Consider the following 27,767-nt stretch of genomic DNA (forward strand, 5'->3'; position numbering starts at 1 on the left):
TTGCCCCCACGATGAAAACAAAACGTCCCTGGCCGTTGTGATGTCCGGCTCCATTCCATTCATCATAGCGAAATAAATTGTTCAAAATAATTTTTAAACCGTGTGATTACCTGTTTTTTTGTCTTTACAAACTCCGTGTTTGGTGGGCGAACTTTCATGAAAAGAGTGTTTTGTCATCATGTGCATTCTATAGATAGAAACACTTTGTTCTCTTCTCGACTTCAAAAGACTAAAAATTGCTCTCGTTTTTATGTTTATGTATGAATGTATGAAAATTCTCTATTCTAAGTGAAAAAAAAAAAACCCTGCTTGTCTCTCACTTTTACTTTAAAAGATTCAAACATAACATCATAACATGAGCAGTATTCGTCCCATTGTACCAGCACCCAAAGGATGGACTGCAGATGGTTTCGAACCGGTGATGAGGGCTTTCGAGTTAGTAACAAATATTTCTATTGATTATCTAGTGAATACCTGGTCACCAGTCCTGTACTGTAGTTCAAATTCAAAGAGAACGCAATAATTTAATTATAAGCATGTAAGATTATATTGAAAATAGAAAGCACACTCACATTTTTTTTTGCCGATACAACTGTTTCGATCATGCTTCTGACATCTTGTCAGTCGAAGGATTCATTCCTATCGACTTACGAGATGCCATTTCCAGCATAATCGAAACAAGCTCATAAGTTAACAAAGTGAGTGTCTTCTTTGTTTTTGTTTGAATGATTTGTTCTCAGTAAATTATGCCAGACTATAAACGTTTATGGTTCCACATAGTTTTGTGTGTTGGCGTTGGTACTTTAGTCAAGAAGAGATTCGTTGAAATGTTGAAACGCAAAATTAATTTATTTAATAGAAAAGTAAATTAAAGTGAAACAGAAGGGTAGAAGTCTAAGAATAAGGTCGATCTCCTTTAGCTTTTAGTTAGTTCTATTGCATTGCTATTCCTTTTTCATTTGTGCAGAAGTTGGCAAATGTCTCTTACTTGTTTTTTGGTGTGCATAATAGAACTCTAGGTGGGTCCTACATTGCCCTCTTCCCAACTGAGTGCAAGGTGCTCAAAGAATTATTGTCTTACCTTGAGGGTGTGTGTGATACATGACCCAAGGGAATAGTCAGTAATTGTTTTTGGATGGACTAGTATTGGCAATGTGGATGTCGATGTGGACAATGATGGTGATGGTTTAGGGCGAGGGAAGTATACTGGAGCTGATAAAGAAGATTTTCCACAAATGTTACAGTGCAGTACGCAAATCTTGAACACATCTCAATTCCCAGTTATAATCCCTTTATTTTCAACATGAATATCTCGAACATTATCAGAGCTGAACACAGAAATTTCGAACAAAATGGGCCTTCACTTTTGCTTCTCTGATAAAATTCTTTTGCCTTGTTGAATTGAACAGAAACAAAAGCTGCCATCGCTCTCCATTGGTGTTAACTGTGTTATTTAAATGTGTTTTCACATGCTTGTGTGGAAAATGTGTGTGTGTGTGTGTGTGTGTGTGTGAGTGGAGGGAGGGGGGTGTGTATGTGAAGTATGTTTGACCAGCGCCTTATGCATGCGACGCTTCACCCTATTTAATGTGTACCAGTACCAGTGGGAAACTAGCGAGGCAAAGATGATATTGGCTTTTACTGTTATGTTTTTAAAATGTTTAAAGTGAATAGTGGTGGAGGAGAGAGGCGAGAGAGAGAGAGAGAGAGAGAGAGAGAGAGAGAGAGAGAGAGAGAGAGAGAGAGAGAGAGAGAGAGATAAATGAGGAGTGCTAGTGATTAAGTACTGGATTTGTAGATAAAGACATTGATTGCTGAGTGTATAATCAACAATGTGATGTGCTGGCTTTGTCTTCTTATATGACACCAAAAGGGGAACATTATGCAACCTGTTATTGAATGATACAAGATGCACTAAACACTACAACTCATTATTATGAGACCTTACTGAAGCCACCCACCCCCTCACATTCTTCATATTCTTTGTAAAATAATCAACACGAAAATCCCGAAAACATGGCCTGTTCCCAACTTGTTCGAGGGTTCAGTGCTGCACTGTACTTTGACTCTGTTGATAGACACTTTTTAATGAGGCCCTTTCATATCTAGCATCATGAAGTACTTATCACTGGTTTCAAAGATTTGAAATCGTCCATCATAATGACGCTGTAATGGGCGTCTATGTGAATCTCTTCATACAAACACACAAATAGTTGCTGCCAAGCTTGACGGTTTATAATTTAATTGCTGTCCGTGAAATTGTGTTGGTGATGGAATAAGAGATTGCATGGTCTCTTGATGGGTTTTCACAAAGTCTGAAGAAGATTTAAGAATTTGAGCATCGACTGGAGGCAGAAATTCTCCTGGGAGACAGAGAGGTGTCCCGTAAACCAGTTCAGCTGGTGAACAGTTGGGATCCGGAGAGCCTTAGGGGCAACTTTCATTTGCTTATAAAGCGTTGTCCCATTCCATTCTCTTGTGGGTGATATGCAGTAGTGTTATTCATTTTGATGCCCAGTAAATTTCCTAAGTCGCTCCATAGTGTTGATGTAAACGGTCAGAGGAAATATAGTCAGGTATTCCATATCTAGATATCCAGTGATGTACGAGTGCTTTGGTGCATGAAGCGGCATGAATATCTGGTCATGGTATGGCCTCTGGCCATCGAGTGATGGTGAAGATGTATGTCATGCCCTGACTGGTTGGTAGGGGACCTACTAACTCAGCGTGAAGACTGTAAAATTTTGTGATGGGGGTTGAGCTCACAGATAGTGCAGTGATGATAATCTTCCGCAGATTCGCAGAATTTCGAGATTTTGGGATTTTCTCAGAAATTTTCTGCTGATTTTGCCCTGTCAAATATTTTCCTCTGATAAAAGCTCATGTCAAGTGGTTGATCTGTGAAAAATCAACATCATGTCTTGTGTCATGTTTTGACACCTGTGCTCAGCTGCATGAATTTTGGTGACACTCTCAGTCTAGACAAACTGGCTCCAGACGTCTTTGGATGGTCGAAATGGAATGGGGTGAGGGAAGGGGTAAATGAGTCTTGTTAGTAGGTCGAACATTGTAGTACAGTTATAGATGCGTTAAAATGAAGATTATTATGACTTCCACCTAATCAGAAAAAAAACATCAATTAAACTACTCTCCCTCTCTCTCTTTCTCTCTCTCTTTCTCTCTCTCTCTTTCTCTCTCTCTCTCTCTCTCTCTCTCTCTCTCTCTCTCTCTTTTCCTCTTTCTTTTTCAGTCTCTCTCTCTCTCCTCTCTCCACTCCCCTCTCTCACCCCCCTCTCTCTTTTTTTTTTATTTCCTCTCTTTCACTCTTTCTTCCTATTTCCCTCTCTCTGTCTTTCTCTCTGTCTTTCCCTTATCCATATATCTCTCAACCATTCTTCTATCATTTTTCGTATATTCTTTATAAACGCCATCAGGTTATAGAGAGATAATATTAATTTATTGCAATTATAAGGGGTGCTCAACTTAGTTGACCCTTTTTATCTTTGTTTTTACTGGTTTACAATTTTGATTTATTTAAGATACTTGGGGAGTCTTATTTGTAAGAACCGTAACCACTGGGAAGGGGGGGGGGGGGGGGGGATAATTAATTACAAGTGACAATTCATCACAATGGATCAGATACATTCTTTGTTATGGTCACCCTTTGACTATACTGATGATGACAAGTAAAAGCAAGACGTCATTTTTCTCTGATCCATTGTTATCTATCTTTTATAATGACATATATGGTTTTGGTACTCGACACCAGAATAAACTCACTTACTGACTGAATAAACTAAGTTTATATTAGATGGTTCAAGTGCATGAATTTAGGAACAACTTCCAAAAAGTGTCATATATGAGATGCCTGTGTTAACATAACTTTCCAGACCCATTGTATGACCTTAAAGTAAGGGACAACTATCTGCAACATATATTTTTAATAAGAGGAGGGTTTCCTTAATTACATAGTTAAGAAAAAACTAAAAACACGTTCTATCAGAGCAATTTCCTTATGACAGTCCTTGGGGCACGATATGGGGAGACTTCACTCTATATGGTCTAGTTTTCTTTTAAATATTTTTAACAAATATTTTTTAGCCTGAAAATAATAATATTGACAACAATCATCAGACTCATTTGTAGAGTATGAGTATGAGCAAACAACACATTATAGTTATAGATTAGTCGTATTATCGTTAATATTTTATTTTACAGAGTGCAGACAATTAATTCAGAGCCTGAGATTTAATCCTCTTTAATATAGACACCTCCAACTCTACGGAGTGTTTGAAAGACTTGCCAGAATGTTAATTTGCTCTTTTTCACCATTTTGGGGACTCCAAATGAAAAAGGGATTGTCTTTCAGACATGCTATGACATATCGACATCCTTGATTTTACTTGATATGAGAACAGTTTTTATTTTCTGATGGGAAAGAGAGTAACATTACTCAACTAATTTTATCTGACTACATACAATCAAGATTTAACCTGATATGCATGTCTTGGCTATTTTTGTTGTTGTTAGTATTATGGGGGTGAGCTTTTTCTAAACTCATGATGTCTCTGTATGTCGACTTACACATTACACACACCGTCGTACTTAATGATAACTATTTTCTTTTTTTTTTTTTGCTTTTGTTTGTTTCTGCGTGTATACAGAAGTGGATTCTCTCAAGGAATCGACAAAGGAGCTGCTGTGTCCATTTACTTTAAAGGGAGTCCAGTCGTGAACCTCTGGGGTGGCTTGGCAGATGATGCCATTAAAAGGCCATGGAAAGAAGAAACCTTTGGTCGCTTCTGGTCTGGAACAAAATACCCATCATCAGTTATAATATCACATTTAGTAGAGAGGTAGAAAAGAGTTTTTTCTTTTTTAAATTAAATTTTTTTTGTTTGTTTTGTTTCTGTTGTAGTTGTTGTCGTCGTCCTTATTGTTGGTATTCTTTAGTACAGCTTTTCATACTTATAAGTGATGTTTTATTTTTGCTTGTTTGTTTGTTTTTAAAAAAATATTTTGAGTCCTGGGAAACACTCTTGGCCACCTTAAAAACACTAACTTATGACTCGGGGCCAAGAAGTCATTCCAAGGGCGCACAACAATGCAACGAACCCAATACCCTTTGGGGTTGGAGGGAAGATAAAAACCTACTGAGTTACACTGCTTGCTAGCTTTCGATTATGAAATATTTTACTTCTTGTTATTACTATTTATAATCGATCTGTTGTGCTCCGATACTTAAAATTTTATTAGTCTTGAGATTATTCTATCTAAAGCTTCCAAAACCACCATCAAAAAAGAAAGACCATAATGTTGTAATTTTTTATCATTAAAAAAAGTATTAGTATTAAGTGTGTCTCTTTGTGTTGCTCATTATGGGCCCCTCCCCTCTCCACACCTTAATCACATTTTAAGTATTTGAAACTGGAAATGAAATATACAGTCAAAAGCATCATTGTCATAGCAGAAATGCATACCCTTGTGAAGAATATAGGCATTTAATCGTCCTGACATGATCACCTCGAATTGTCCCAATGGTAATCGAATAACCCCTGTGGGGTAATGGTAGTACATCTAAATAGTAATCAAGAGGTCTGAGGTTCGACCCCGGTCCAGGCAGGCAGATGTTTTGGGGATTGTTGTTTAAAATATTTTTCTCTCTGCTTTGTTTGGCACTGTTTCATACACACTTTTTCAGATCTTTATCTTTCTTTTTTTTTACAAGCTAATGATAACAGAAATTATGGTTTATGTCTGTAATGTTATACTAAACCATAATTTTTACAACTTTCAGGACTCAGGTAAACTATGTATTGAATAATGTATTGTGCACTGTATATGATCGACTGTGTGTTTTTGTTGGGCTGGAAAATTGGATACTTTAGGAAAACTTTACAGAATGAGGTTTTTGGATAAATGAAAAATTACTGTAAACAGTTAATATCATAAGTACTATGTAAATTTACATAGTACATATGTATTTATGCATTAAAAAAATATTATTATCAAATTAAGTCTCTTATTATTGCCATTTATCAAATTTATTGTACAGATATTTTGATACAAGAACTATTCTAGTCCTTTCTTTATTAAAAAGAATAAAAATTGGGAAAAGTTTTTGAGTCAAAAATTTATCTCATTTTTTATTCTTTTCATTTTAAAAATTTAGATTTCCGCCCATCCCGTTGAAAAAAAGGACTAGTTTTTTAATAATTCATGAATCAAAATATATTCATTTTTTTCATATGCAAAAAAAAAAACTTCAGTCTGTTTCAAAATTCCTGATCACACTCTTTGGGTCGTATCTTTGAAACTGATAAATTTAGTTTTTAATTTGACATAGTGGCTTAGATTGCACTAGATCCTACTAATTATTTTTTGCTCATTGGAAAAATAACTGGTTCAAAAGTTAGATTATTGACAATCCATCAAAATAAAAATCAGGACCATTCCTTGCATTATAAAATAGTAGATTTACCCTATATTTTATTTATTGTGTGTTTTATATTGTTTAGCAACATTTATTAACACACTGCATGCATGTTAATCAAAGGATTTACCAGCAGCATTGAGAAATATTCATCATAAAATGAGGTGAAATTTATCGCGTCTTACAGATTAAATTAACATTCCACTCTCTTTCCTTTTTACTAAAACTCACAATATTGTGTGAGTAAGACAAGGATGGGAATGGTGTATGTTGGTTTGTGTTGTGTGGAAATTGAGGTGCCGGGGTAAAAAAGTCTGCTCTGTGTCCACGCGATGCCCCTTCTTGAAAATAGTCCACATAACATTGTTGTTACTGTAGCACCAGAGGAATTAGTGATTGTGTGACAGCCGTAAAAGATACATTATTCAAAACTATTCATATTTAGCATTCATTAGGTCAAGTAAGATCTAAGACTATGCAAAGATTTTTGACAATACACAACACAGTTTTAGAGAAACAAATCGAAATGTGTGAACTCAATTTTTTTGCCAAATTGGGACCTAAAAGTTGCCAAAAGACCCCCAAAATTTGCCAAGAAATTTGCCAAAAAGACCAAAATTTGCCAAAAAATTTGCAGAGGAGAACTAAGCGTTTCAGTAAAAATTAATACGCGATACAGAAAAAATATGTATAAAAGACAATTTATTACATTTAAGGAGGCTACATTTTTAATTTACACAATAGCGTTGTTACAAAGATTTTAAAGGATCATTATCCGTAGAGAGTAGCTTCCCTTGGTTTGGGCCCAGGCAAAGCTGCAACATTTCTCAAGTTTCACACTTTTTTTTCCGTTATTTTGTTTTCGCCTCTTTTTTTTTCCCAAAAATTTGCCACGCGATTTGCCAATTTTCCCAAAATTTGCCACGATTTGCCAATTTTGGGAAATTTGCCAAAATTTGCGTATCGCCCTGATATTTGCGGCCGCAAAAAATGCAGATGACAGATAGCTGTTTCTGCCAGTTTTATATTTGTTAAATATATTGAAAAACAATTGTGAAATTATACACTAGTATGGCAGTAGGACTACCATATTTTTATAAATATCAATTTACTGCTATCTGTTGCCTGTATTATTTTTTTTTGTTGTAATTTTCTTTTGAAAGGGGTCTTCTGGACTATGGTGAGAAAGTATCCAAGTATTGGCCAGAATTTGCTCAGAATGGAAAAGAAACAATCACATTGGATAATCTGCTGTCTCATACTGTATGAACATATTCATTTATTAATTTATTTCTAAATAATTCGATATGAACCTACACTCAAGCATAGTTTCCTCAAACTCATTTGAATGTCCTGAATGGCTTCCTTATTATTCTTTATCTTTCCATTCCTTCCTTGATCTGATTTTTAACTCGAACATGGTTTCTTCTAATTAATTTCACCCAGCCAATATAAAAAAGAATTTAAAGTAATTAAACTTTTTTATTATTTGGCAATGATTATTTACTTTGACAGTCACTACCGTGTGCGTATATCGACAGCAACAACGAAACATTGCAGGTGTGTAAGTATAATTCAAACGCAGACACATATTCCACCATCGTTCACAAAGCGAACAACCCTCTTTTATCATTTCGCCATTGGTTCCAATTTCAAGGTCATGCCGTGAATTGCTACTGGTTGGCTAAGGCGATAATTGAATGTTGCCACACCCCACCCTTTCCCCTTGCATTCCTCAGTGGTGTGTGCTGTCATTCAAGCCACTCAATTACACACAAGATTAGAATGAGACGATCCATGTTCACTTTTACCCCAATCAATCTCTTGTTTTACATGACCAGCTTTAGCTGAATCATTGTTCCGGCTCCTCTCAAACTCCTTTTACTTTAACTGACTTTTACCACTGCAGCACACACGAGTTTTCAAATCTCTTTTTGTTACTACCTATGTCAGAAAAAAAGAAAGATCAATGTCCTCACTTTGGAAATGAAAAGGACAATTTTTTTTTTTGAGATTGACAAAGCAAGAATAACAATTTAAGATTTGTAGAAATTACAACATTCCTATGTCTACCTTCTCAATTTTAATCAAAAATAGAGAGAAGATTATTGACTCCTGTGCTAGTTAGGAATCAGACAGAAAGCTACACAAGTTATAGTCAACAAAGTTTTTTGCACAAACAACAAAGGAATGAAACAATCTGCTAGAACTAGAAGAGATAGTGACATCATCAAGTCATAAAAAATTCTTGGTTGTTCTGAGCGCATACAACATGGCGCATGAAGAAGAAGAATATAATCAGAAACGTTAAGGAGATGGGAATCGATGACTTTTTTTTTGCAAGATAAAGTTACTCTCAACTTATTAAATAGTTTTGTCAAGACAGTGTTTTCTTGATTTAGTATTTCCTTGAACTTTTTTGGATTTTTTGAGGAGTTCCAGGAAACTGCTCAAGTGTACAATCAATAAGTAAACAGATTAAGGAGAATATACATATTCATCAAAATATGAATAGATTGGTAAATATATAGAGGGTAGAGGTGGGTCAGATTTACCCTTTATTTTTCTTTACATTTTGATCGGCTCACCTTTCACTTTCATTTTTAATATTAATAGATTGAATTGAACACATACCAATACCTTATAAAATAAACATACATCATTCCTTACTTGTGTACAACATATTGATGAAGCAGCTGTAGCGTCCACATAGATGATAATTTTATTCTTGCCAGCCATCTGTCGTGTGAATGTGTTTTAAAAACTTCCTGAATGTCTACCTTTTGAACCTTGGGCGAGCACAGGGGCTACGTTTTCTGTAAGTTGCCTGTGACTAAGAATATTTTGAGTACTACAGAGTACCATTTCCCTTTGTTGTTATAAATTTTGTCATCATCATTACCATCATTATCACAGTGAGCTTTGATGCAAGCCGACATCTTATTCAGATTAGATTAACTTTCACCCTTTTGTTCTCAACATTTGTAAGAGTCAAAGAGATTAGCAGTGATGAGAGACATTAATCTCTAACCAAACCCATAAATCACAATGCACGGTTGTCAAACCCCAAAGCAAGGGATATCGCTGTCTCTCCTTACAACTGTCATTGTCCACTGTTGTCGAGACTATCTAGTTGTCTAGAGGCCCCTCGCCTCCCTATCTAATGGTCACAAATGACCTCACAAACCCAGACTGCAAAGCCCGCCCTCTTTTGTCTCTAATAGGGTTATTACACACTACTGTAGCATTAAACCCCGCCCACTCTCGGTTCTTCAACCTGTCATGATATCACCAATGATATAATTTAATCATGAGATTTTGTTTGATTGATTTCTAAATCATGACATCATTTGCCACTTATTGAGGTCGAAAATTTGTTGCAATTAACCAGTGACTTTTATATAGAATTTATTCTATTTCCTGAAAAATGTTGCGATTAACCGAAAGTTGCGATTACTATGTTGCTATTAGCCAGAGTAGACTGTATTATTATTATTATTATTTTTATTATTATTATTATTATTATTATTATTATTATTTTTATTATTATTATTATTATTATTATTATTATTATTATATTATTACGGCATTAAAATATTTCAAAGTGAGCAAAACTTCGATTTGAATCCCCTCCACACTTTCTAGGCTGGTCTGTCAGTCAGTAAAGAGGACTACCAAATGTCGTGGCTAAGGGACCAGCCCCACAAACTGTCAACGTTTTTGGCATCCCAAACTCCCTTGTGGACACCTGGTGGGTCATTAGGAATTATATAAGGTTATATAATATGTGACATTAATTAATTATGTTTTTAAAAAAATTTCTAGAAGTGATTTAGAGAGATACAAGTGTAATGATATCATCACCGCGAGCCTCCCTAGTATTTCTATTAGTAGATAATTACAACTGTACTTATGTCAGCACTTCCTTATTTATTTTCTTATTTCCTGAAGCAAATTTTAATTGTTTAAATGCAAAATGTCATGAATGCAAACTATATATTCAGAATGAAAGCAAGTAGTTGTAAATGAGTCGCTAGGGGCAAATTATTTTAGAACTGAGACACTATTATGGCAATGCTTGGCACCATACTCCCTCTTGTAAAGGATCTTAGAGTTAGAGGCTGTTCTTCTCTTCTTCATTCTTACTGTAGAGGTCAATATATTTTGAAAACTTTGGGAGCAAGCACCATTATAAATTTAAAATATGTCACTTATTCACACATACCTTTTTTACCTAAGTTCTGATATGTGATAGGTTTTTGTTGTGAATTTATTTTTATATTTTTACAATTTTTTTTATTTATTTATTTTTTTTCCAAAAATATATTTACTTATATATCTACTTAGCCAATGTATCTCCTCACCTGTTTATGTAGGAACCAAACATGGTTACTCTGGTTTTCTTTTTGCTCTTTACCTCAATGAGATTGTAAAGAGAGTGGATGTCAAGGCAAGGAGTTTATCTCAATACTTTGAAGAGGAAATAGCGGAACCGTTTGGTAAGGCAATTACAATTCTGATGATGATGATAGTAGGAGCCATTATGGTAGCAATACTGAAAATATCAATAATGATGATGATAATAATAGTAATAATAATAATAATAATAATAATAATAATAATAATAATAACAACAACTTGCTATCTATTCTCACAAGGGATGTCTTTGGCCTCCCATGATCTCCCCCTGTGTAATCAAGAAAAAAAAAGCTTTTGATATTGTTGACATTTTGTTTATAGAAGCATGTGAGGTGACAGTTTTTTTTTCAGTTATGTTATTGAATGTGCTAAGTGGTTTAAAATTGAATTATTTAAGGTCCTCCAGTTGCCTTTGGCATTGCTTTCCCTAGAATTTTATCCTGCGCAAAATCTTTGCTCATTTTTGCGTTGTCTAAATTTTGGTGCTTTAGATTCTAAGCATTTTATCTTTTGACTCAATGTAATGATTGAAAAATAATTACGTTCGTTGAAAAGGCAATAGATTCACCTTTCAAATGATATATATCAAAACGTATTGCTTGGATTGTATCAAAATATTTAAAGGAAGTAAAAAGTGTGAACTTACTTTTGCACATGACTATGTATATATACTTCTATTCTCCCACTCATCCTCAGAGCTTGACTTTCACATAGGTCTCCCTAAGCATCTTTACCACAAAGCCTGCCGTGCTGCCTGGAGACGCATATCAAAGGAGGAGATAGCCAAATCAATGGAGAATTACCAAGGGAACTTTGAATTATTTCAGCGACAATATCCCAAAGATATGGATGGGGTGAGGAAGAAATGAGTGTAACAAATTATTGGTTCATGAAATTTAAGTAAAATCTGGCTTAACTAAAATAATTGACGGGACCAAGTTATTTATTCAAGTATATTTCGATTTAAATATAGGGACTAAGATTGAGAAGAAAATCAGGCATATTGCCCATCCACATAAGTACTTTAATTGTTTTTTAATAACAGTAAAGACAGTGAAACTCCGCCATTGCCGGTCCCAAGCCCGGATGAGAAAGGAGGAGGGTTAGGCGTAGGGCCAGCAACTTCACCCTGGAAAGCACAAGCCGCTACAGAAACGTTGACGAAAGAAAACCCAATTACAACTGTTCTGGGAGAGGAAGGGTCTTTGTGACACATGACGCTTTGCAGTGAAAGCCGAGAGGAAGCTACAAGGCCGACTTTCCTTCTTTCGACCAGAACCATCAACGTCAGAACATGGAATGTGAGGACCATGTATGAGACGGGAAAAACCAACCAAGTAGCAGCAGAAATGAAAATCTACAACCTGACACTGCTTGGAAGCAGTGAGACCCGTTGGACCCAGTCAGCGCGGAAGAAATTGATCACAGGAGAGCTCTTACTGTATTCCGGGCACAAAGAAGAGAACGCTCCACACACAGAAGGTGTGGCACTCATGCTGTCAAAATCTGCACAGCAGGCCCTGTTAGGATGGGAAGCACACGGACCGCGAATTTATCGGAGCTTCCTTCAGAACAAAAGTGAAGAAGATCGCAATGAATATAGTACAGTGTTATGCACCAACAAATGAACATGACGAAGAGGTAAAAGACAGGTTTGACAACAGATTGCAGAATGTCCTGGCCAAGTATCCAGAGAAAGATGTGAACATTCTCATGGGTGACATAAACGCAAAGATAGGAACAGATAATACAGGGTTTGAGGAAGTGATGGGAAAACATGGACTGGGAGTAATGAACGAGAATGGGGAGAAATTTGCAGACTTCTGTGCTATAAATAACCTGATCATTGGAGGTAGCACTTTCCCCCACAGAAGAATACATAAGGCTACATGGGTATCATCCGACCTTGTTACCGAAAACCAGATGGACCACATCTTCATAGCTAAGAAATTCAGAAGGTCCCTGATGGATGTATGGGTGAAAAGAGGAGCAGACTTTCCATCGGACCACCACCTGGTTGTAGCAAGGCTGAAATTAAAACTGAAGAGAAATTGGATGGAAGCAACGAAAAGAGAGAAGTACAATGTCAATTTGTTGAAAGACCCAGATACCCGAGGAAAATTCAGCCTGACTCTCACCAATATGTATAAAGTATTAAAAGATCAGTTTTTGGAAGAGAGCAGTGTGGAAGATGATTGGCAGAAAGTGAAAGAAGGACACAAGACAACCTGTCAGGAAGTGCTTGGGGCGATGATTCACCACCATAAGGAATGGATTTCAGCCAAAACACTGCAAAAGATCCAGACAAGGAAGCAAAAGAAGGCAGTCATAAACAATTGCCAGACAAGAGCCACAAAGGCAAAGGCACAGAAAGACTTCACAGAAGTCAACAGAGAAGTTAAGAGGAGTGCAAGAACAGATAAGCGCAAATACATTGACAGCCTGGCGGAAGAAGCAGAGAAAGCAGCAGCCAGCAACAACATGAAACAGCTGTATGACATATCAAAGAAACTGTCGGGGAAAAGCAACAGGCCCGAGCGACCAGTCAAAAGACAAAGAAGGAAACACCATCCTGGGAAAGGAACAGCAACTAAATAAATGGGCTCTTCACTTTGAAGAGCTTCTGAACAGACCAGCTCCGTCGAACGCCCCAAATCTCAACCCAGCTGATACAGACCTTGACATCAACTGTAGACACCCGACTAAAAAGGAGATCAGGAACGCCATCAAACTATTGAAGATTGACAAGGCAGCTGGGCCAGACAACATTCCCGCAGAAGCTTTAAAGACGGACTTAAAAACGACCACAGAAATGCTTTATCCTCTCTTCAAAAAGATCTGGGAGGAGGAAGAAGTACCAACAGAGTCGAAGGAAGGGTATCTCGTCAAACTGCCTAAGAAAGGCGACCTCAGCAATTGCAACAACTACCGAGGAATAACGCTTCTCTCAGTGCCAGGAAAAGTCTTTAATAGTATAATCTTGGAGAGAATTAAAAGTGCTGTTGACCCCCTCCTTCGCGACCAACAGGCTGGCTTCCGCAGGAATAGATCATGTGTCGACCAAATTGCAACCCTACACATCATAGTTGAGCAATCCTTGGAGTGGAATTCCCTGGTGTACATCAACTTTGTTGATTATGAAAAAGCGTTTGACAGCGTGGGAAACCTTATGGAAAATACTCCGCCACTATGGGGTTCCAACAAAAATAGTCAGCCTGATCCATAGTTCCTACGAGGGAGTGACCTGTCGAGTAATCCATGGGGGACAACTGACAGATAGCTTCAAGGTGAAGACTGGAGTCAGACAGGGATGTCTTCTGTCACCCTTTCTCTTCCTTTTGGCAATTGACTGGAAAATGAGGTCAGCAGTGGCAGGTAGGAGAAATGGGATTCAGTGGACATTGTTCGACTAGCTCGACGATTTTGACTTTGCAGATGACTTGGCCTTGCTGTCCCACAATCACCAACAAATGCAGGACAAGACAACAGAGATAACAGCAAAGTCATCACAAATCGGACTCAGGGCCCATGAGGGTAAAACAAAGGTCCTCAAAATAAACACCAATAGTAAAGAACCAATCAAACTGCACGAGAGCGAACTGGATGAGGTTGACCACTTCACGTATTTAGGCAGTATATTAGATAAACAGGGTGGCACAGATGCAGACGTAAAAGCAAGAATTGGCAAGGCGAGGGTAGCATACTTGCAGCTTAAAAACATCTGGAGCTCCAAGGTGGTGTCAACCCAAACCAAAATAAGACTCTTCAATTCAAATGTCAAGTCAGTCCTTTTGTATGGAGCGGAGACCTGGAGGACCACGAAGACCATCACTGGAAAAGTACAGACCTTCAGCAATAGCTGCCTCAGAAGGATCCTCAAGATTCACTGGCCAGACAGGATCAACAATGCTGACCTGTGGCAGAGAACATCTCAAATGCCAGCAGAAGATGAAATCAGACGCTGCCGATGGAGATGGATTGGGCACACCCTGAGGAAGCCAACCAATAATACCACTAGGCAGGCGCTGAGATGGAACCCCCAGGGAAAACTGAAGAGAGGGCGGCCTAGAAACACCTGGCGACGAGACCTGGAGGCGGACATGAAGAGGATGGGACACACCTGGGGAGAGTTGGAGAAGATGGCCCAGGACAGAGGAAGATGGAGGACTGTTGTCGACGGCCTATGCTCCACTAGGAGTGATGGGCACAAGTAAAGTAAGTAAGTAAAGACAGTGAGGGTACAACTCAATGATAACTGTTATTAATTAGTTTTCTCGCCATTGTTCTATTAAGTGAAAATTGACTCTATGGTTTAGAATAGACACTTAGACAACCCGCCTCTCGGACAGTTGTCATCATGTAAACGATGGCTGTGATTGGTAAACATAACAAACTGCACAGGCTATGCTATTGATTATATATGTTTTTTAGTAAAATACCCATTGTTCTACCTCTTGATCAATTGAACCGACACAGAAAACTTTGTGTAAACAAACATTTATAATCTGATAGAGAATTTCATGTGATAACTAGTTACCGATTTGGCAGTATGAAAATAAAACAATGATCAGAGAGAGGTTGATTTCATTCACATCATTGTTAATAAATAAACAACTTTGTTTGTCTGAGCACATGTGAAGGTGTGTCATAAATTCCATGTTTTGATTGGTCAAAAGTCTACTGGTTAATTGTGATATTTTTTTTTGTTTGTTAATAAAGTATTCTTGAACTCTTGCGTTTGGGATTTCATAGGTCCTTATATTATCCCCCAATAACCTAATCCATATTATTTCTGGTAAATTGGTTTTACTTGTGTTTTGGTCATTTGCTACGTTTTTGATGTCATTGTCGAATTGTTTAACTTCCATGATAGCTACTTTGTTGGGAACTTGGGCAGCTCACACAAAGAGTATATTTTATTTTCCCAAATCACTAAGAAACTTTTCAATTTTTACCCTCTCAAAGTTCATGCTGTTATGTAATTGTAATTGTATTCGTTCTCTTATATGTTCATGTGAGACTGATGATGTTAATATGTTGAGTATAGCTTTCCCAGACTCATTTGTGGTACATAGTAATGCTAAAAATACAATAAAATACAGTGCAGAGCGGATACATTGGCAATGGTTATATCGATATCATGCTTAATTTGACATGACATCAAAGTCCTGTTTTTTTCTTCTATATAACATTTGTAAATATAGATTGCCTATATCGACAAAAATTTTACCTAAAGACAGTTATATCGACATGCAAACCATTGATACTGGCAATAATTTGTCTAACATAAAAAAGAATAAATTTTATATGCTGTCAAGATGTCCCACAGTGAAGTAAAACACAACAGTCAATGAAAATGCAGAGATATCCTCTGCGATGTAAAATAACCGTTAAGGAAAAACTGAAATTATTGTCCAATGACATTGATCAGAATCGTGATGTCAGTGGTCATGTCTAGTCCCAGGTCATGCTATCATTTCTCATCACTGATACCAGTAATGGGGGAATTCCCAATATCAATATTCATGGCTTTCAACAAATAGGCTAATGAGAATTGCTTCCCACATCACCCACTATTTGTGAGACTGTCTGTCTATCTTCGCAATCTGCCTGGCCAACCTTGGTCTATAACCAAGACTGAGTGTCGGTAAATGAGACATCCCTCTCTTCTCCCTTGCAAAATTGTTTAATTACATGGTTTTTAATCATAATATGAAGGGCAAACCAGATATCAAATTAAAGATAAAAAGACCTATAATTTGGTACCTTCTATGTTTATATATATATATATATATATATATATATATATATATATATATATATATATATATATATATATATATATATTGGTGTACACAGGATCTCAGTAAACAGTTTGAGTGAACAGCCTGTTTATGTAGCAAGTGGCACTGGACAGTGGTACCGTTCATACCATATTTACTAAATTTAATCAGAGGATGGGACCATTCGAACATCTACTAGGAGTTAAGATCAGTTGGTGTAAATTTAGTTTTTAAAAGAAAGTGGAATTTATTACAATCTTTCAGAGATTATTTACAGAAAACTTTAATTTAAAACTTTTTATTGGACGACCTTTTGATATTATTCCTTTATTAGATTTTGACAGCAATGATGTCCAGAAGCAAATACTGTAATATTATTCAATAAATGTGATCATTCAAGAGTAAAATATTTAGCAGTTGCTCGCATTGTGTGTATATTTTTTTAATTGAAATTGCTTGTGAAATTGAAATTATATTGGTTTGAAATAAAATTTTATCAACAGAAAAGATCCTTAGATGATCCAGATTTTGCAATTCTGGGCTGTGGCTCTACTCATGGTGCAGGAACTGCAAAAGCTGCAGCCAAATTCGCTGGGATTTTGGGTAATGGAGGCTGTTTGGATGATAAGGTCATGTTGACCCAAGAGGCCATAAATAGAATGCAGAAACCTCTGACACGTGGACCTGATTACATTCTTTCAGTTGGGATGACGTTTGCTCGAGGCGTGACTCTGTTGACTGCTAAACAAGGAGAAAAGGTGCAGTCATTCGATAAAAGTTAATCCTTTGATATTTCATCCATTCACTTTTTACATGTCAATTCCATTCTACCCTAACATACTTTACCATGTTAACATAAGAATGGTGTTATTCTCATTTGAAGTCCAATGTGGATTTGTTTTGACTGATTTTATGGTGAAAACTGTTGGATCTGTAGTTAATACCAACTGAACTAAATAATGAGAGGAATGATGTGAAAGAAATTCAGTCTCTCAGTCGAACGGTTAAGTTACTTTCATTATGATCGTAAATATGTAAATAAATTTGAACATCTATATGAAATTACACTTTGCTCAATGTACTTCAATCTATGCTCCAGTTATTATCACAGCAAGTCACATAAATTCCACTATCCACTATCCAATTCATCATTTTATACAGTATAACTTTCAGATTTAAGACATCTAGACAAATTAGTTGTCATCTTAATCTAGAAAATAAAAGCTTTCTGGCCAAAAATGAAAACAAGGCATTTTATCAGGGCATGGCAGTTACAGTCTAGTGATTTGCAAAGGACTGATATGAATTAGAGCATCAATGTATATTATATAAGGTTGGTATATTTTTAATAATATTTTATTTTAATAAGCAAGACATAGAAAAAAAAGAGTTTTAAGCCAACAGCATATCAATGAAATGAGCTGCTGCTATTTGTAATATATCGATTAATAAGTTTAGTTGTATTTATTTAACGTTTAGTTGTAAACTGCCAAACTGGCTACTCTGCACATTGTTTTTAGTTTGAGTTGAATAGAATCTGTTTCCGATTGTCATCTAACAATCTTGTTGTGTTGTTCCTTGAGGTTTTACTTAAATATAATTATTTTTATTGATAAAACAATATCAATACGATACACTTGGCGACGACATTACAATTGGCGACGAGGTAAACTCTGCAAATCACCGACTTTCTCAACTTTATGTTAATTTTATCATCATGAACTCCTTCGGCTTCGGGCAGATTGTACAGTTTGACCCTCAGCTTTGTAACTTTGAGGAGTACCTAGAGAGATTAAACTATTTCTTTATTGCAAATGAAATTATTGACGAAAACAAAAAGAAAGCAGTCTTTATCTCAGTGATAGGCCTAAAAACATTTAATTTACTGAGAGATTTAGTAACACCAAATTCCATTTCCGACCGAACATTCGAGGAGAAAAGACAAGTACTTCAAAATCATTTTGAGCCAAAACCGCAGAAATTCGTAGCAAGGACAGAATTTGAAAAAAGAATTAGAAGGAAGGAGGAGTCAATAGGTGATTTTGTGGCCGTACTAAGAAAGCTGTCACAATACTGTCAGTTTGGTGATCAGGTGGAAGACCGGCTGTGTGAAAAACTAGTGAGATCAATCAACGATGAGACAATCCAAAGAAAACTACTCGCTGAACCAAATCTAACATTGCAACGAGCTATTGAAATCGGTCAAGCCATAAAACTATCGTACGAGGGAGCAAAGGGTTTAAACGAAAACCTCCCACAAACAGTAAACCTCATTCGAACTCAACAAAATCAACACAAGTACTGCATGCGTTGTGGTAATGACCACCGAGGTGTAACATGCAAATTTATCAACACTGAATGCCATTTCTGCCATAAAACGGGACACTTGGCAAAATGTTGTTTACAACGAAAACAACAAAACTTCAACCATCGACCTTCAAATCAAACGCAACATCGTCCATTTGAACAACAAAAATTTCGTCAACAGCAACAACAACAGCAACAGTGGCAACCTCAACGTCAGCAAAATACACAAGTGCAACATCGACAACGTAGGCTACAGCATAATCAAAATCAAAACAGATGTCACAATTTGGAAAAACTCAACACCAATGAATCATATTATTTGCATCCTGAAGCTGACTCAGAAACCTCAAACGATATGTTTACTATAAGAAGTAAAACCAGTAAGCCAATCACAGTTGATCTACAATGCAATGAACAAAATATCAGCTTTCAGCTAGACACCGGGGCAGCAGCATCTGTTATAATGAAGCAAGAATTTGATAAACGTTTCAATAATTATAACTTTTCCCTTTCAGAAATTCAACTTCAAACTTACACTGGTGAAAACGTTCATGTGTTTGGGAAATGTGAGATGTTAATCAAATATCAAAATCAAACCAAAACGTTACCATTGCACATCGTTGAAGGAAACAGTCCACCCTTGATGGGGTGAGACTGGCTGCAGGAATTAAAACTGGATTGGCGGCAACTGATTCGAAACAACAGCATCAACAACATTAATAACACCAGGGATGACCTCGATAAAATATTGCAACAACATACTGAAGTTTTCAATGACAATGCAAGAACACTCAAGGACCACGTAACAAAAATCAACTTAAGGGACAACACTCCTATTTTTAAAAAGGCAAGGCACCCACCTTTTGCTTCGAGGAAGAAAATAGAAGATAAACTGGATCGTTTAGAACGTGAGAAAGTCATTAAGAAAGTAGAACATTCAGAATGGGCAACACCCATAGTACCAGTGATTAAAAATGACAAAGCACTTAGAATCTGTGGTGATTACAAAGTGACCGTAAACAAAGCCATCGCAAAGGAAGATCACCCAATTCCAAAACCAGAAGACTTAGCTTTCCAACTGTCTCATGGACAAAAATTCAGTTCAATTGATTTCAGTCATACATTTACAAATCTTGTCTTGGATAAAGCTAGCCAGGAAATAACAATTAACACTCACTGTGGACTGTACGCTATGTTACGATTGCCATATGGAATTTCTTCCTGCCCAGCAATTTTTCAAAGGACAATTGAAAAGATTTTCAGAGACATTCTTAATACAGTGATTTATTTTGACAATTTGTATTCAACTGGTTCAACAGATGATGAACATTTAGATACCCTCAGGAAAGTTCTTCAAAGATGCAAAGAAAAAGGACTAAATCTCAAAAGAAAGAAATGTGAGTTCATGAAAAATGAAATCAACTTTTTAGGGTACAAGCTCACAAAGGATGGTTTACTTCCACAACCCGAGAAGATAGAGGCAATTAAAAATGCACCCATTCCAAACAACTTACATGAACTAAGAGCCTATCTGGGCATGGTTAACTATTATTCAAAGTTCCTACCCAACCTTGCAAACAAACTAGCACCACTCTATGAGCTCCTGAAGAAAAACGTCCCTTGGCACTGGGAAAAATCACAACAAACAGCTTTTGAAAACTCCAAACAAGCTCTAATTTCTGACAAACTTCTCGTGCATTTTGACCCTGCAAAACAAATAACTCTGACTTGTGATGCATCGCCGCATGGTATTTCTGCAATAATCGCACACATTTTTGACAACGGTGAAGAAAAACCCATTTCCTACGCAAAGATCATTAGACCCTGCAGAAAGGAATTATTCCCAACTCGACAAAGAAGCCCTCAGTATCATTTTCGGCTTGAAAAAGTTCCACAAATTTCTCTATGGTCGACACATCATTATCAAAACTGACCACAAACCACTGCTAGGTTTGTTTGGCGAACACAAGCCAATTCCTGAGCATTCGTTTTCTAGAATACAACGATGGGCACTTATATTGAGCACCTATGACTACACTCTACAACACATACCAGGTCATCGTAACAATGCAGATGGTCTCAGCAGACTACCATTACCATCTTGTACACAAACGCAACCAGCCTAACTACCCGAGGATGTTCTACATGTCTTCAACGTAATCGACTCAACACCAGTGACGAGTTCAACTATCGCCTTTGAAACGAAGATGAATCCAACACTTAGCAAAGTCTACGACTACTGCCTAAATGGCTGGCCTTCAACGTATAATTCATCTTCAGAAGATGAATCGCTTCAACCGTACTTCATTCGTCGTGCAGAACTCAGCATCGACAATGAGTGTCTCCTCTGGGGCATTCGCGTTATCATACCTCCAAAACTCCGCAAAAGTATCCTTGATCTTCTCCACGAAGAACACATCGGAATCGTCCATATGAAGGCACTAGCACGTGGCTAGCACGTGGCTATGTGTGGTGGCCTCACATCGACAAAGTTTTGAAAACATGTCAAAATCTTGTTTCGAGTGTCTGAGTATGCGCAATGCACCACCATCAACACCTCTTAATCAATTCCGGTAAATGCTTCTAACAGGGATGGAGGACAATGTTACACTATATAAAAAGTAATAAAATTTTAATCTTTTACTGGTATGGTAAATCACCATTGTAATCAGTAATCCCAAATCGGAAATTTCTGATTTTTATTCAAATTTAAATGAACCCCTTATGTCTTCAACATAGGATGGAGGGATGTAATATATCGATTAATAAGTTTAGTTGTATTTATTTAACGTTTAGTTGTAAACTGCCAAACTGGCTACTCTGCACATTGTTTTTAGTTTGAGTTGAATAGAACCTTTTTCCGATTATCATCTAACAATCTTGTTGTGTCGTTCCTTGAGGTTTGACTTAAATATAATTATTATTATTGATAAAACAATATCAATACAATACACTTGGCAACGACATTACACTATTTTTATGATTAATTACAGCTTCTAACAAGATCCGATCTAACCAGACCTTTGCTACAAATTTTGGCAAAATATGAGTAAGTGATGACACAAATTTTTTTCTTGCCCTCTTGATAAAGCATAATTTCGACAAAATCTGCCCCTAAAATTTCCATGGAAACTGTTAATTTCTCACCCATAACACAAGTAGGATTGCAACTAAAGCAGACACATGAGCACTGCAGTATGGTTTATGCTTTATCTTTAATTTTTCTTTTTTTCTGTATCTTCAAAACCTAGTCATGGAATGTGTTTGGACACGGGGGTTTTGGAGGTCAAATGATCCTGTCTGACTGTCAGTACAAGATGGGCTTTGCCTACTGCACTAACTACATGGAGCCATTTTCAAACTTTGAAAACAACAGGTGGCGCCACTTGCTGGATGCTTTCTATCAGTGTGCCAGCCAGATTGAAGGGCTTGGTGGTAAGGAGAATCCTGTGATGCTGTATGAAAAACGAGAAGAGCTATCTAATGATGACAGGAAGAATAATGATGTCAAGAGCCGCTTGTAATTGTTATATCCTTTCTGTTTTGGATTGACCAAAAATGTGACTCTCAGCCTCAATTTGGTATTACGCCACATTGGACCAGATATTTAACACTGATTTCAAGTATTGAATTAAATTTAGATTATCATATATGATACACTGTCTCAAACGGTATCATCATAATCATATATAAATATGTAATACAGACAAAAGAAAAGATCAAATTGATGCATGGATAATATAGGTACAAAAATCGTACATATCAACAACTTAAGTTGGTTCATAAATAACAACTTTCCACCATAGACTTGTTGATCTTAACCTTGAGCATTTATATAGGGCAATATCACTAAATGTGCTCAGAGTCAGAGCGCTTTACAAGCATCATAAAAATAAATAAAAAATAACAGACCTCATTCAAGGCATGGAGTTCTCTATCAACAGCCTTTAATAAAATCATGATTGTTTTAGCATCTTTTTAGTATTGAAATCAAGGGCCGTCCATTTCCTCACTATACATTTGATAAATGAATTTTGTCAAATATTGGTAGAATATCTGTTAATGTTACCAGAGAAAAATCAAAAAGTTGATTATAACCAACTGTCTGCAGACCATGGACAATTTTATATAAGAGTAAAATTGATCACCTTTTTTTTCTTTTGAGCTTAAGTGATGACAGTTTTAGTTTTTTTTTCAATCTGCTTTTATATGACATCATTAAAATCTGGTAAATATTTAGTTGTTTGTCTTTGGACATTTTCGTTTGAAAAGAGGACACCAAATCTAGGACTTGACATTCAGATTTGTTTAATTGTAATTGCCAATGGAGGAGTGAATAATTAAATGACATTTTGTTAAACGTTATAATTTAAAGGCGATGAATAAAATGTTTGTGGCCTCAGCATTTTTTTACACATTGAGTTGATAACTTCCGTTAAATCATTTATATATTAAAAAAAACAGAAGGGGCCCTTGATGCTGATGCTGGTAAAAAGTCTAAAGTTTGAAATTTCATTTCTTACTATATACCTTTGTGTAACACGATTTACATGTATAACACGGCTAGCAGGCAGACATTTTGTTTATGTTCTTCGGTTTTTGGATTTTTAAAAGATCATTTTTTTCTTTTACTTAAATGGAATTTTTTATCATTTTACTCATGACAATATTGTCTTTACTGTGATATAACTTTTATCAAATTTCATCAGGACGTGGTGTAGAGGATGCCATTCTGCTGTTTACAACCAACATCTACAGGCATCTAGATCATGCTAAGAGCTATTGCAGATTGCTTTTTGCAAATGTTTCTTCAGCGTTCAATACAATGCAACCTCAGTTGGTTGTTCAAAAATTGACTAGTCTGAATTTAAACAAGTATATAATTGCTTGGGTGCTCGAATTTCTTACGGAGAGAGCACAGTACGTTCAATTAGGACAAAACATATCTTCCTGTATAACTACAAATGCTGGTGCTCCTCAAAGTTGTGTATTGTCCCCTGTATTATTCACGATATACACGAATGACTGTAGAAGTCAAAACCTGAGTGTACCTTTAATAAAGTTTGCAGATGACACGCTCTTCAAGGCCTCATAACAAATGGCAACGAAGTGGCTTATAGACCAGAAATTGATAGATTTGTGTCTTGGTGTGATGCCCACTACCTAGAGCTTAACATAAGCAAGACAAAGGAGCTAGTGATTGACTTTAGGAGAGTGAAGGAGAACTGTTAGAATTAAAGGACCAATTCGTCCAGCGAGTACCTCACTACAAATACCTTGGTGTAACAACTGATGACAGGCTCAAGTGGCATGAACACTTGGAAATAATTAAGGATGAGATGTGCAGACGTACTTATTTTTTATCAAAACTTTCTCAGTTACACATTATTTTATAAAGCAGTTATTGAAAGTGTCTTGTCATGTTGTGTAACAGCTTGGGGATGCAATTGCTTAGCAGTGGAAAGGAACAAAATAAATTCAAATATTTAAAAATCCATTAAATGCTATATAAATGATGTTGACGATGTAGATCTTTTATATGAGAAATTTTGTATTAGTAAAATAACTAAAATATTAAATGACCAGCATCATCCACTAAGACCATCAGTTATTATGTCAAGAACGAGTGGTCGCCCTTTGTCTATTTCAACAAGAACAGAGAGACACCGAAAATCTTTTCTGCCATCCAGTATTAGGTTTTATAACAACAAGCAATAATCATTTTATATAATTATTTCGCTTTTTTACTTTCAAATAATGTAAATATTAAGTTATTTGTTTTGCAATCTTTTCAATTTTCAATTTATAGTGACAGTTTTGACTATTTTACTGTGTTGAAATTATTCATATAAAGTGCGGCTCTGGCTGTGGAACTGCTCCTTTTTTATATATACATCATATTTCCATTATATTTTTATCTTATTGTGTAAATTATAGCACGTGTGTACAAAAAAATTATTTTATTTCAAATTATGAATGATTTTGCTACTAAAATTGAATAAGGTTGTGAACTGTTTTTATTCACGTATCAAGAAAAAGTGTCACTTCAACTTAGTCAATATGAATCATTCTATAAAATTGAATAAAAGTACACAATGAAGTAATTATCTATATATATATATATCCTTGCGACGACCTTTGGGCAACTGGGAGGGGTCATCTGACCTCCCATGGTGGACAGAGAAATCACTTGCTGTGTTCTCTATCCCTCATTTTTGTTTTCCCTTCTATGTTGCTTTCTGACTTTGTTCTGGATTGAGATTGCTCAGTTTGTTCCCAGTCCTGGCAGAGATCCTAAGTTGAGAGGGATGCAGTCAAATGTATATGCAGTATTTTTTTTTGAGAGAGATAGTATTTATTTCCATGTAGAAGATCTCTCTGTTATATGTTATTATTGTTTTAGTTTTGAATATATTGTACGTAAGCAATTGAGTGTATTTAAGTATGATGCAATAAGAAAAAAAAAAGAATGATCATGAAGGGATTTGTCAGTTTTTCATTCAAAACAGTTATAATGATAATGTTAAAGATTTTGAATAACTACCCCGAGAATTGATAATTTGGAATTCGAAATGTATTATGCAAGTATAAATCAATGATGCAACGTGTTTCTTGTATTGTAAGTCAAAGAATCCATGACTCATTGCTGAATGAACATTCCACTATATAATCAATTCTGTCTTTCATTTTTACCGGTGTTCAGCAAATCTTATAATACTAAATAGAGTTTTGGTGAATTTGATACAGTTGGTTCTTATGAATTTAATATAGTCAGCATTTTTCATTTAGTCATCGATAAGCAGGTTTGGCGTTATAATTTAAAGGGAGTTGTACTATAACTAGCAAATAGTTCTTCTGGAATTTAAGATGTTATAATTTTTTTTTTACTTGAGACCTATCCTGACCTCCCATAGCGGGCAGGGAGGTACATACTGTGTCTTCTATCCCCTTATATCTGTTTTCCAACATGCTTTCTGTCTTTGTCTCGGAATGAGATTACTTGGTTTTGTCCTGGCACTGGCCGGAATCCTAGCTGGGATGGAAACAGTCAAATGCATAGTTATTGTTTTGGGAGATGATATTTTTTTCCTTGTAAATCATCTCTCTGTTATGTATTATACTATTTGTTATTTTTAATGTATAATGTAAGCATTTGAGTGTGTTCCTCTTTGTTGGATTTTGTGCTTGTAGGTGATTTCAAACTAAGTACATTGGTGGTATGCTCTTGGAATCTACATCTGATCCCTATTTGTTCTCAGTTCCCCTTTGTCTTACTTTTTCTTGAATGCTTTAATTGTAATTCTAGAACTTTTTACCATCCCATTTTCTTCCTTTTTACTGGCGCTGATATAACCTAAATGTGTTGCAAGCGCCGTAAAACCCTTAAAAAAAAAAAAAAAAAATTACTTGAGACCTGTTGAAAGATTTACACCTCCCAGAACATTATTCTTTAAATTGCCTCTTTTAAAAAGATATTTACAACTAGAAAAGGCAGAGGTAATGTGGAAATTATATTAATATTAGTCATGATAACTTGTTAATGTTATTCTATTGCTTATGTTTTCTGAAACATTTTTTATATATTTAGAAAACATTGCTACCAATTTTGAACTGTTGAATCATTTTCACCAGGAAGCATTCAACTATACATTATGCATATATGTAAAGTACATGTATTTCCTGTAAAAAAATTGTATATTTAAATAATAATATACATGATTTCAATGTGTTATCAGAATATAGATCCCCATTTATAGTTGTTTTATATTACGATTATTCCAAGTCGATTGAATTTTGTTTTTTTAATGTTTTTTGAAAATGGGCATTAATTCCATAAGTCTGGGTGGGGTTCCCTACCTCCCATTGTGGGCAGGGAGGTACTTGCTGTGTCTTCTTTCCCCCTGTACCTGTTTTCCAACATGCTTTCTGTCTTTATCTTGGAATGAGATCACTTGGTTTTGTCCTGGCCCTGGCTGGAGTCGTAGCTGGGAGGGAAACAGTCAAATGCATAGTTATTGTTTTGGGAGATAATAATAATAATAATAATTGTATAGATTTATAGTGCGCCAAACATCCCTTCATCAGGAGGGCTCTGGGTGCATAACATAGATTAACTTAATCATTAAGCCCTAACACAGTACACGAACAACGCTAATTATACACATAATCAAAAGAAAGCCTGTCGGAATAAGAATGTCTTCAATCGACGCTTGAATTCCTCTAGTGAAGACGAAGAACGTATCTCTATGATATTTTTTTCCTTGTAAATCATCTCTCTGTTATGTATTATTGTATTTGTTATTTTGAATGTATAATGCAAGCATTTGAATGTATTCCTCTTTGTTGGATTTTGTGCTTGTGTCCGGATGATACTTATAGGTTATCTCAAACTAAGTACATTGGTGGCATGCTCTTGGAATCTACATCTGATCCCTATGTGTTCCCAGTTCCCTTTTGTCTTACTTACTCTTAGGTGCTTAAATTGTAATTCTAGAACTATTTACTATCCCATTTTCTTTCTTTTTACTGGCGCTGATATAACCTAAATGGGCTGCAAGCGCCGTAAAACCCTTAAAAACAAACAAACATAATCCCATAAGTCAAGGTCAAGTTCAGGTTTGTTGATTGATTGGTTCTTATAACTTTTATTATTAAAAATAATATAACTATATTTTTTGTTGTTGTTGGTGTTTTGTTTATTTATTTGATTATTTTAAATTGTGACTTATCATCTCAGCCAACCATTCATGGAGGAGAATTAGATGCCCAAAAGTGATTTTAAAGTTAAAATGACCAGAAACATGAGATTTTAGTTTTTCTCACTT

At 35.9% G+C, this 27,767-nt stretch overlaps 1 protein-coding gene across 2 annotated transcripts; it reads left to right on the forward strand.

Annotated features, from left to right (window-relative positions):
• Nucleotides 1-27,600, forward strand: LOC144972978 (beta-lactamase domain-containing protein 2-like). Of its 2 annotated transcripts, none has more exons than XM_078914872.1 (8): nucleotides 1-435; nucleotides 4,665-4,856; nucleotides 7,597-7,696; nucleotides 10,079-10,184; nucleotides 10,810-10,932; nucleotides 11,549-11,706; nucleotides 17,139-17,393; nucleotides 22,194-27,600. In XM_078914872.1, exons 1-8 carry the CDS (start codon nucleotides 356-358, stop codon nucleotides 22,464-22,466), a joined length of 1,287 nt encoding a protein of 428 aa, XP_078770998.1. In that variant the 5' UTR covers nucleotides 1-355; the 3' UTR covers nucleotides 22,467-27,600. The 2 variants fall into 2 exon arrangements, with proteins under 2 accessions (XP_078770998.1, XP_078770999.1); XM_078914873.1 differs by having other exon boundaries at nucleotides 4,668-4,856.
• Nucleotides 27,601-27,767: the final 167 nt, after the last annotated feature.

This window comes from Berghia stephanieae, chromosome 5, assembly GCF_034508935.2.
Source record: "Berghia stephanieae isolate SIO BIC M18660-M18661 chromosome 5, UCSD_Bste_1.3, whole genome shotgun sequence".
Taxonomy (NCBI): Eukaryota; Metazoa; Mollusca; class Gastropoda; order Nudibranchia; family Aeolidiidae; genus Berghia; species Berghia stephanieae.

What these genes read in the sequence shown, in the direction of transcription:
- LOC144972978 (XM_078914872.1), top strand. Translation starts at nt 356, where the DNA reads ATGAGCAGTATTCGTCCCATTGTACCAGCACCCAAAGGATGGACTGCA. An exon ending in ATATCACATTTAGTAGAGAG is followed by an intron (nt 4,857 to 7,596) that starts GTAGAAAAGAGT and finishes TTCTTTTGAAAG; the next exon opens with GGGTCTTCTGGACTATGGTG. An exon ending in ATAATCTGCTGTCTCATACT is followed by an intron (nt 7,697 to 10,078) that starts GTATGAACATAT and finishes CACACTTTCTAG; the next exon opens with GCTGGTCTGTCAGTCAGTAA.